At 56.9% G+C, this 11,264-nt stretch overlaps 1 protein-coding gene across 2 annotated transcripts in view; it reads left to right on the top strand.

The window, feature by feature from the left end:
- The window catches only part of LOC139597414 (actin-binding protein WASF3-like), a 28,598-nt gene that overhangs the window by 7,013 nt on the left and 10,321 nt on the right, over positions 1-11,264 (top strand). Inside the window, exons 2-8 of one of the 2 annotated variants that reach the window (XM_071442745.1) lie at positions 4,639-4,790; positions 7,919-8,053; positions 8,166-8,319; positions 8,556-8,673; positions 8,819-8,994; positions 9,411-9,665; positions 10,655-11,034. In XM_071442745.1, coding sequence (XP_071298846.1) covers positions 4,658-4,790; positions 7,919-8,053; positions 8,166-8,319; positions 8,556-8,673; positions 8,819-8,994; positions 9,411-9,665; positions 10,655-11,034 — 1,351 coding nt within the window. In that variant the 5' untranslated portion in view covers positions 4,639-4,657. The remainder of the gene's footprint in view (positions 1-4,638; positions 4,791-7,918; positions 8,054-8,165; positions 8,320-8,555; positions 8,674-8,818; positions 8,995-9,410; positions 9,666-10,654; positions 11,035-11,264) is intronic. The other variant, XM_071442746.1, reaches the window with a different exon arrangement.

Raw genomic sequence — 11,264 nt, forward strand, 5'->3', positions numbered from 1 at the left:
TCCCCCAGGCCCCTTTGGATCTGCCTGCAGGGCTGTAAATCACAGCCCAGGGGGACAGAGTGGCTCTGGGGACAGGGAGGGAGTGAGGGCACAGAACATAAGGAGCAATGGCTGGATGCAAAATCCCTTTTTTTTTGGACCCTCTTACAAAATGAGAGCTGCTTTTCTGCCCTGATGGATCTAAGCTGCCAGATGCTGGTGCTGCTGAGGTGAAGGAAAACATCTGGAAGGAGCCAGCTGCAGGGTCACCCCTGGGCCAGCAGCTGCAAGTCACCCCCCAGCCTGGTCTGCAGGGATTGGGGCAGCTTTTATTGCCCAGAACTGTTCTGGGACAGCCCCTATATCCCAGAGCTGCTTTTGGACAGCCTTTACTGCCCAAAACTGCTCTGGAACAGCCCTTATTGCCCAGAATTGTTTTTGGACAGCCCTTAATGCCCAAAACTGTTCTGGGACAGCCCTTATTGCCCAGAGCTGCTCTGGGACAGCCCTTACTGCCCAAAACTGCTCTGGGACAGCCCTTATTGCCCAGAGCTGTTCTGGGACAGCCCTTAATGTCCAGAATTGTTTTTGGACAGCCCTTATTGCCCAGAGCTGCTCTGGGACAGCAGGGGCTGCCCCTGCATTTGGGGTCCTGCTGACAGTTTGTTCCTTGGGGGAAATCAGCATCTTAGGGCACAATGGACAGCTCATTTCTGCCCTATGTCCTCCCCTGCCTGGTCAGCTCAGCTGGGTGTGATTCCCTTCCAAGCTGCACCACTGGGTTTGGGAAGCAGGTGGGAAGCTGCTGGATTTAGGGCTACTGGCTCTCTCCAGTCACAGGGAAAAGCTGAGTGATGGGAGGATCCCCACAGTGCACCTGAAACCTGAACCAGCCCCTGGCTGATCCCATTTCTCCTGCCTTCACCCTGCTGAGCTCATGGCTCCCATTTTCCTCCTCCTGCATCCTGACCCCACCTCCCACTGAGGGCTCCTGCCTTCCTTCCACTCAGGACACAGTGAAATCCCATGGGATTTAATCCATGTACATGATCCTGGAGCCTGCACCCAGACCATCCCTGCCCTTGGGAGCCTCTTCCTGAAGGTCTGAGGAAAAGACCACCCAAAATCACCCCCCCTGAATTCCTGCAGATGACCTGTGGTAGCAGGAGGAGCAGGAGCAGTGCTGGGCACAGCTCAGCATCCCCCGGCCAGGGTCAGTGCTCAGCACTCGTGTGCAGCCTCTTGGTGGGTGATCAGGATGTGCCAGAGAGGACAGAAATGAAGTTGGCCTCTCTGGAATCACATGCAGCCCATCCCCACCAGAGAGCTGGACTCAGGACAGGCCTAGAGATGGCAGCTTTTAGGTGAGCAGTTGGGATTTCAAGGCACAAGTCAGAGGTTTGGTGCTGTTGGTGCAGCAGGGTGAGAGAACTCTTGTCAGGGGAGGGCTCTCTGGGGTTCTGATCCCTGTTATGCATTAATTGGGGGGTTGGAAAACAGCTTTTCCTTTGATTTGGTCAAAATTTCCTTTACAGGCTCTCCTTGCATAAAAATGTGCCAAACTCCTCCTTGGTTCCTTCTGCTGCAAGCTCTGAGTCTTGTTTGGCCTCTTTGGGGTGAGATTAAAGGGATTTTCCTCCTCCAGGGATGCCCTCCCATGGCACAGTCTCAAATGCTGCCATCACACCCCTCACCCACCTTCTGCCTCTCTTCCAATCTGGCCCTGCTGGGAAGTTCCAAACCACAAAAATCACAAAATCCCTTTTTTCCCTTCATCCTGCTCCAGGGTCCCCGTGGGGGCTGCGGGCTCAGGTGGCCCCAATTCCCCCCAGGGATTTGTCCCCTGTGCAGGGCCAGAGAGCCCCGGGTGCCAGGGCTGTGTCCAGTGCCTGTCCCGTGGCTGTGGCCCAGGGGGATGCTGAGAATGGCTCTTTGTTCCCTGTTCCTAATTGCTGGGCCCGGGCAGCTCGTTAAGGGCTCTGCCCTGTGCCCCGCAGTGCTGCAGCCCTGGGATGTGCCAGGGCTCAGCCTCTGAGGGCAGCTTTTGGGGGCACACATCAAAACCAGCTCGGGGTGCAGCCGCCTCAGCTCTTTACTCAGCCTGGGGGGCTCGGGGTGCCCAGGAAGGGGAGGGGGTTGTACATGGCCAGAGCCTCCCCTGCAAATGCTGGCCCCCAGAACAAACAGCCGGCAGAAATGTGATTTTTGGGAGGTGGGGACATCACCACAGCTCTGGGAGCACTGGAGGGCTCGGGGTTCGCTCTGAGCCCCGCACAGCCCCCGGAGGGATCCCCCCGGCTCCTTCCCCTGCCCCCCGAGCGCCCCGGGCAGAGCCCAGCCCTGAGGACAGGCTGTGGGCTCCTCCATGGGGGGAGCTGGAATTTGCATTTGAAAGCAGCGGAGGAGCTGCTGCCGCTGCTGGGAGCGCTGGCCGGGTGCTGTCAATGGGAAACTGTTCTGTCTGAGCTGCCGGGGCCAAAAAATGTGAACTCTGCACATGGCTGGCCCCGCTCGGGGCAGCAGCGCTGGCTCCGCTCACGGCCATGGCGGGAGCTGCTTCTCCTCGCTGCCAACATTTTGGGGAAGATGGGGCTGGTGGGGACGTGGAACAGGGGGGTTCTGCTCGCTGGGAGTGCTGTTCGTCCCCTCTGGTCCTTATCAGCACAGCCACCAGCTTGCCTTTGCTCTGGGAGCTGGGCTGAGCCCCGAGGCACTCGTGGCACCCAAAACCCCCTTGAGTGAGCCTGGGGGGTGGCTGCCTGTCCCTGTCCCTGTCCCTGTCCCTGTCCCAGGGTCTGTGTCACCATCCCAGGGTCTGTATCCCTGTCGCAGGGTCCGTGTCCCCATCCCAGTCCCAGGGTCTGTGTCCCTGTCCCAGAGTCTGTATCCCAGTCCCAGGGTGTGTGTCCCCATCCCAGGGTCTGTGTCCTGTCCCAGTGTCTGTGTCCCCATCCCAGGGTGTGTGTCCCTGTCCCTGTTCCAGGGTCTGTGTCCCCATCCCAGGGTCTGTGTCCCTGTCCCTGTTCCGGGGTCTGTGTCCCCATCCCAGGGTCTGTGTCCCTGTCCCTGTTCCAGGGTCTGTGTCCCCATCCCAGTCCCAGAGTCTGTGTCCCAGTCCCAGTCCCCACCACCATGGATAATAAATGCTCCTTTTTTGCCTCTTTTCCCGACCTGTTTCCCACCATTCACCTTTCACAGCAGTGGGGTACCCTGTCCCCAGCACCCCACAGCCCATGGTGTCCCTCCTTCATCCTTCCCTGCAGCTCCCACAGGTGCTCTCAGTGGGGTGAGGCCTTTGGTCTCCCTGCATCTCCTTAAACTCTGTAGAAAATTAACCATCTCCTGTCCAGGGGGGACAGAGGAGCAGGGGACACCCAGAGATGTTGTGGGGGCACCTGGGGGCACCTGGAAATGCTGTGGTGACACCCAGGGATGCTGTGGGAATGCCCAGAGATGCTGTGTGGGCACCCAAAGATGCTGTGGAGGCTCACACAGGAGTTATGGGGACACCCAAAGATGCTGTAGGTGCACATAGGAGCTGTGGGGTACCCAGAGGTGCTGCAGGGGCTCACACAGGAGCTATGGGGGCACCTGGAAATGCTGTGGGGCACCCAGAGATGCTGTGGGGCCTCCAAAGATGCTGTGGAGGTTCACACAGGAGTTATGGGGACACTCAGAAGTGCTGTGGGGCACCCAAAGATGCTGTGGAGGCACACAGGATCTATGAGGACACCTAGGAATGCCGTGGGGACACCAAAAGATCTGTGGGAGTGCACACAGAAGCTGTGGGGGTACCCAGAGATGCTGTGGGGGCACACACAGGAGCTATGGAGGCACCTGGAAATGCTGTGGGGCACCCAGAGATGCTGTGGGGGCACACAGGAGCTATGGGGACATCTGGAAATGCTGTGGGGGCACCCAAAGATGCTGTGGGGCACCCAAAGATGCTGTGGGGCACCCAAAGATGCTATGGGGGTGCACACAGAATCTATGGAGACACCCAGGGATGCCGTGGGGCCATGCAGGGAGCTGGGATGAGCTGGCCACAGCAGCTTGTCTCAGTGTGGTGTGAGCACAAATAAAACCCTGGAGAGGCTGCAGTGAGCTGGAAATAATGGCATTACGAGCGCTGCCTGGCTTCTCTTTGGGCTGTGTGTGGCTGCTCGGGGCCAGCTGAAGGGCTGCAGCACAGGGGCTTGAGCAGCTCTGGGAGGTGACTGGGAAAGGACACGGTGGCACAAAGGTAGGGACAAGGTCCTGGAGGCTCACAGTGTGCATCCAGCCCTGCTTGGGAAAGCCCTGCTGGGCCTGCCTGTCCCAGCGTGGGCAGGAGGAACCTCTGGCACAAGTGTGGGGAACAGACAAATGGGGAAAGCTGTGTATTCTGATTTTAATTTTGATCTTGATTTTTGACTTTAATCCAAGTGATTAATCAGAAAGGACCTTCAGTTTGTCCAGTCTCAGAGTTTCTAATTAAAATAGGGGGATTTTCTTTCAGTTTCACCTGTGTGTTATTTGAAAAATGCCTGAAAACTGGGGGGTCGGGTTCTGCAACAGAGCTGTTTAAAAAATTCAAAACATACAAAGCTTTGTTCAACCTCATGTGTGGTGTGCCCTCTGCTCTCCCCCCTCTGTCCCTGCCTTGCTCTGCTGTCCCAGGAGAGGCTGAGGGCTCGCCATGCCGCTGGTGAAGAGGAACATCGAGCCCCGGCACCTCTGCCGGGGGGCCCTGCCCGACGGGGTGACCAGCGAGCTGGAATGTGTCACCAACAGCACCCTGGCTGCCATCATCAAACAGCTGGGCAGCCTCAGTAAGTCAGGCACTGCCACCTGGGGGGGTGGCACCGGGGTGGGACAGGGATGGCAGTGGGGTGGCACTGGGATGGCACGGGGATGGTAATGGGATGGTAATGGGATAGCACTGGGATGGCACTGGGATGGCACTGGGATGGCACGGGGATGGTAATGGGATAGCACTGGGATGGCACTGGGATAGCACTGGGATAGCACTGGGATAACACTGGGATAGCACTGGGATAACACTGGGATGGCACAGGGATAGCACTGGGATAGCACTGGGATAACACTGGGATAGCACTGGGATAACACTGGGATGGCACTGGGATGGCACTGGGATAACACTGGGATAGCACTGGGATGGCACTGGGATAGCACTGGATGACACTGGGATAGCACTGGGATGGCATGGGGATGGTAATGGGATAGCACTGGGATAGCACTGGGATAGCACTGGGATAGCACTGGGATAACACTGGGATGGCACTGGGATAACACTGAGATAGCACTAGGATAGCACTGGGTAGCACTGGGATGGCACTGGGATAACACTGGGATGGCACAGGGATAACACTGGGATGGCACAGGGATGGCACTGGGATGGCACTGGGATAGCACTGGGATGGCACAGGGATAGCACTGGGATGGCACAGGGATAGCACTGGGATAACACTGGGATAGCACTGGGATGGCACAGGGATGGCACTGGGATGGCACTGGGATAGCACTGGGATGGCACAGGGATAGCACTGGGATGGCACTGGGATAGCACTGGGATGGCACAGGGATGGCACTGGGATGGCACTGGGATAGCACTGGGATAGCACTGGGATAGCACTGGGATGGCACTGGGATAGCACTGGGATGGCACTGGGATGGCACAGGGATAGCACTGGGATAGCACTGGGATAACACTGGGATGGCACAGGGATAACACTGGGATGGCACAGGGATGGCACTGGGATGGCACTGGGATAGCACTGGGATAGCACTGGGATGGCACTGGGATAGCACTGGGATGGCACAGGGATGGCACTGGGATGGCACTGGGATGGCACTGGGATAGCACTGGGATAGCACTGGGATAGCACTGGGATAGCACTGGGATGGCACTGGGATGGCACTGGGATGGCACAGGGATAGCACTGGGATAGCACTGGGATAACACTGGGATGGCACTGGGATGGCACTGGGATGGCACTGGGATAGCACTGGGATAACACTGGGATAGCACTGGGATGGCACTGGGATGGCACTGGGATGGCACTGGGATAGCACTGGGATAGCACTGGGATAACACTGGGATAGCACTGGGATAACACTGGGATGGCACTGGGATGGCACAGTCACTCCCACCAGTTCCAAACACAGAGAAACAAGGGTTATGTGAGAGCCATATGGGCTGGCCATATGAGTGAGATAATTCTCACTCCTAACTCAATTAGAATTATCCAGCTTGTTGGAAATAGGAGGATAGGAGGATACTCCTACTTTTTATTTTTTTTTTTTAATTTAGATATATTTCTTGATATCATTTTATAGAATTAATTATTTATAGGATAAATAATTATTGTCATTATTAATTATTTTAAAATTATTTTATATCATGACATATTTATTATATTTTTATATATTTTTAATATATATGTTTGGGTTTTGGTTTTTTATAATTTTATATATATATAAAATAATATTTTTTAAAGTGTATATATATATGTATATATAAAGTGTGTATATATATATATATGTATATATATATATATATATATATATATATATATATAAAAGTTTGTATTTTGGTTGGGTTGTTTGCTTTTGGTTTTGGGGTTTTTTTTTGTTTTGTTTTGGTTTTTTTGTTTTTGTTTTTGATTTTTTGGGGTTTTTTTGCCCAAGCTTGAAATGGGGACTTGGTGACATTTTGAGACCCATTTCCCTCCCACGGCTGGTCTGTGCAGTGGGGGATGGAAAGCCTTCAGGAGCCCCTAGCTTCTCCACTTGGCCAGAAATAGGAAGGCCAGGTGAAGATTTACAATACCCCAAGCTATTCTTTTACATTTGGAGCTTTTTGAGGAAGTGAGGTCTCTATCACAGGTCTAAACCCTCAGCTGTCTCCTGCCCTGGGACTGATCTCAGCAGGAAAGGGGCACATGAGAGCACTGCACACACCAGGGTGAAGCTTTAACAGGGGCAACCTATTTCATGCTGAATATCCACTTAAAATAGAGAGAGAAGCTATTCAGGCCCCCCCCTTTTTCACACACCTCCAGAAGCAGATTCTGCTCTAAAATACTCCCAGAAAAATAAACCCAGGGTGTAGGGAGCTGCTGGAAGTGCAGTGGCTCACACGAGCAGCACCCACGTCTGCTCAGGCTTCCAGTCCAGGGAAAAAGGGAATCAAACATGACCAAGCTGGGGAGTGCTCTGAGGAGGTTCTGAAAGTGCCCTGATCTGGGGAACTGTCTGAGAGGTGGGACTGGAGGAAACCCTGAGGATCTGGGGGATGAGATGGGATGGGATGGGATAGGATGGGATGGGATGGGATGGGATGGGATGGGATGGGATGGGATGGGATGGGATGGGATGGGATGGGATGGGATGGGATGGGATGGGACAGGTGCTGTAGCCTACAGGTATCAGCAATGCTCTGCCAGACACCTCACTCAGCTCCATGATAGGAATAATCCTAATGAAAAGCTAAATAATCCTAAATAAATAACCCTAAATAAATAAGCTGCACTGAGATGCAGGAAAAAAACTGATAAAGTAAAACAAATTGTGGATCCTCTCTGCTGTGGCACTGTCCCCACTGCCCTGCTCTTGGCTTTCTACCTGGGCTGAATTTCCCCAGGTTTTGTTGTGGCATTTTTGGTCTTTTTTTGGTTGATCTGTCCTGATGGATCCAAGGGCTCTTTGGGGCACCGTGAATGTTCTGTGCCCCGGTGGGTGCTGCTCTCACTGGAAAGGGGTGATCATTTGGGCTCCCCTGCCTCCTTGCAGCACTCTGGGAGAGGCTGAGGCTCAGCTCCCAGAGATCCAGGCTGGGGAGAGCACCCACGGAGCCAGGGGGGAGGTGGGAGCTCCAGGGGATGGGCTGAGCTTGGTGAGCACCAGCTGTGGTGACGGGCGCATTGTCCCCTGCCAGGCAGGCACGCAGAGGACATCTTTGGAGAGCTGTTCAATGAAGCCAACAGCTTCTACATGAGGATGAACTCACTGCAGGAGAGGGTGGACCTGCTGGTCATCAAGGTGACACAGCTGGACTCCACCGTGGAGGAAGGTGAGGGGCTGGGGCTGGTTTGGGGTGATGCTCTCAGGACTGGAGCCCCACCATCCTGTGCCCGGCGGGCTGAGGCCACCCCTGCATCCCTTGTCCTTCCTGTGCCCCCCAGTTTCACTGCAGGACATCAACATGAGGAAAGCCTTCAAGAGCTCCACAGTGCAGAACCAGCAGGTGGTGTCCCGCAACTCCATCCCCAACCCGGTGATGGAGATGTACCAGCGCTGCGACAAGCCCCCGCCCCTCAACATCCTCACACCCTACAGGTACAGCTCTCCAAGGGGGTCCTTCCCATGAGGAGGATCAGGTGTGCCCCCATTTGTGTGCTGTGTGGGGCACTTGGGATGAGTGTCCACAGCCAGCAGGTGGTGGCTGCTGTGTTGGATGTGTCTGTGGTGGTGCAGCAGCTCATGGTCATGGTCAGCCCAAAGCCCTTGGGAAGGGGAACAGGGGGGTCTTCTCCTGTGGCTGGTAACCCTCCCTCTGCCCTTTGAACCCCCAGGGATGACAAGAAGGACGGCCTCAAATTCTACACTGACCCGTCCTACTTCTTCAACTTATGGAAGGAGAAGATGCTGCAGGCAACAGAAGACAAGAGGAAGGAGAAGCGCAGGCAGAAGGTGGGTGGGGGCAGCAGGGGGACAAGCAGGGGAGCTGGGGGTGCTTGGGACCTGGGGACAGCCACCTCCTGGTGCATCCTTCATCAGAAGGATGGGTGCATCTGGGCCAGGCTGGAGGTGGAGCCGTGGCTTTGTGTCCCCCCAGGAGCAGCGGCTGGTGGAGGACTCCACCCGGGAGGTGAAGAAAGTGAGGAAAGCCCGCAACCGGCGCCTGGAGTGGAACATGATGGCGTATGATAAAGAGTTCCGGCCGGATAACAGGTTCTCACCATCCCCCTATCACATGGCATCATCGGAAGGATCACTGTCCCCAGATAATAGGCAGGTTCTACCTCCTACACCTTCAGCTCACGGCTCTCCTTTGCTTTGCTCTTCCTCTCCGTCATTGTGGGGGGTGTGGTCCCCACAGCGGGGTCGGGGTGTTCAGTTGTTAGCCTGTGGATAGTTGGATAGCCTGTGGTAGCTTCATGGATAGCTGGTGTCCCCAGGGTGTCATCCTGGAGCTCAGGAGGAGCCTTGGCACTGGGATAAAACCGGAGCACTTTCTATTTTGCAGCTAAGGGAAGAGAGTGGTTCAGCTCTGTTGTGTCCTCCTCCCCTGTGCTCTCACTCTGCTGTCTTGTACATCGATATTTTCATGGCCTGTTCTCGTTTTGTTGTCTCAACCCCAAAACGCTCCCAAACCCACTCCCTGAGCCCCCTCAGGTGTACAACAGCCGCCTTCTCCCGTGCTGCAGGTCCTACGCGTCGGACGCTGCCGACCACTCGTACCCGGCCAGCCCCAACCACCCTGCCCAGCTGCTGGCCCCCGCTGCCCACCTGGCCCCGGCGGAGCACAAGGAGGGGCTGGCAGCCCCCACGCCCCCCGAGCACGGGTTCCGGCCCGCGGGCAGCCGGCAGAACAGCCTGACCCGCCTGCAGCAGCCCCACGCGCCGCCGCCCCCCGAGGCCGTGCTCAACGGGCCCAGACCCCACCTAGTCAAGGATTACGGGTAAAGCTTCAGCCTGCTCGCTGCTGGAGGGGTGTCCAAAGGGAAGGGGGGCTTGGTCGGGGTCTGACCCCACATTTCTGGGCTGATGGAGCAGGAGAGACCTGCCCTGCATGGTCCAAAACTGCTGGTGAGAGGCCAAATCAGTCAGGAGGGCTCTTGGGGTAATGTCATCCCAGATAAGGGGCTGGGATGGATGGAGGGTTTTTTGGGGTGTTGCCTGCTTTCCACCACTGCATTACCCATAACCCATCCAGCAGAGCTCCAGCACCCTTCTGACTCTGGGACAGAGCTTTCATTGGGGTTTGGAGCAAACCAAGCCAGAGTGGAGCCAGCTGGGTGCTGGGACAGGTAATAGGAAATCCTTCAGCAGTGCTCTGGCAGCCAGGAGAGCCAGGTGTGCCCTCCAGGGCATCAGGCCCAGCATCACCGGCCAGGCAAGGCAGGAGATTGTCCTGCTCTGATCTGCACTGGAGCAGCCTCACCTTGGATACTGGGGGCAAGTTTGGGCACCACAACATAAAAAAGACATTGGAATGTTAGAGAGTGTCCAAAGGAGGCCATGAAGATGGTGAAGGGCTTTGAGGAGAAGCCGTGTGAGGAGTGGTTAAGGGTGTTTAGAGTGTCCAGCTGGAGGAGAATGAGGGGAGGCATCATTGCAGTCCACAGTTTCCTGAGGCAAAGCAGAGGGGGAGATGCTGATCTCTTGTTAGTGGTCACCAGTGACAGGACCCTAGGGAATGGCCTGGAGCTGTGTCAGAGGAGGTTTAGGTTGGTTATCAGGAAAAGATTCTTCCCTCAGAGGGCCGTGGGCACTGAGCAGGCTCCCAGGGGAGTGGTGCCAGCACCAAACCTGCCGGAGCTCCAGGAGCGTTTGGACGGAGCCCCCGGGGATGCCCAGGGTGGGATTGTTTGGGATGTTCCCGGAGCTGGACTGGACGATCCCTGGGCTCTGTGATTCCCGTGGCTCTGACGCTGTGCCCCCGTTGCAGGCCGCAGCCGGTGCCCATGGCCGAGTACTTCGTGCCGCCGGCCCCGCCGCCGCCGCCGCCCGTCATCCCGTCGGCTCAGACCGCCTTCGACAGCCCCATCTCGGCTCCCCCCGCGCTGGCCCCCGGCTCGGCCTCAGCCCCCAACTACGCCCCGTCCCCACCTCCCGCGCCCCCCGGGCCCTACTCGGCCTCCCCGCCTCAGAGCGGGCCCATGGCACCCCCGGTGGCGCCGCCGCCGCCGCCGCCCGGGCCCCCGGCCGTGTCCGCCTCGCCCGCGCACTCCGCATCGCCGCCCGCGCCCGCCGAGCCCCGCAAGCCGCCGGTGCCGCTGATGCCCATGAGCGACGCCCGGAGCGACCTCCTGGCTGCCATCCGCAGGGGTGAGTGCGGGGACACGGCCCTGGCCGGGACACGGGTGACAAAGCACGGCTGGGTGGCACCGGTGACACCGGGGGTAAGATGAGTGCTTGGTGGGCAGGTGATGGGTGAGGATGGCGGGGCCTTGCCGGGGGAAGAAAGGCAGAGTAGATGCAATCTCCATGGCTGGAGGGGGAATGAAGCCCCACAGATTGCTGGCAGCTCCCAGGCATGGAGCTGCCTTTATTCCCCC

This window comes from Agelaius tricolor, unplaced genomic scaffold (assembly GCF_023055355.1).
Source record: "Agelaius tricolor isolate 1412-34295 unplaced genomic scaffold, bAgeTri1.0.p SCAF_17, whole genome shotgun sequence".
Taxonomy (NCBI): domain Eukaryota; kingdom Metazoa; phylum Chordata; class Aves; order Passeriformes; family Icteridae; genus Agelaius; species Agelaius tricolor.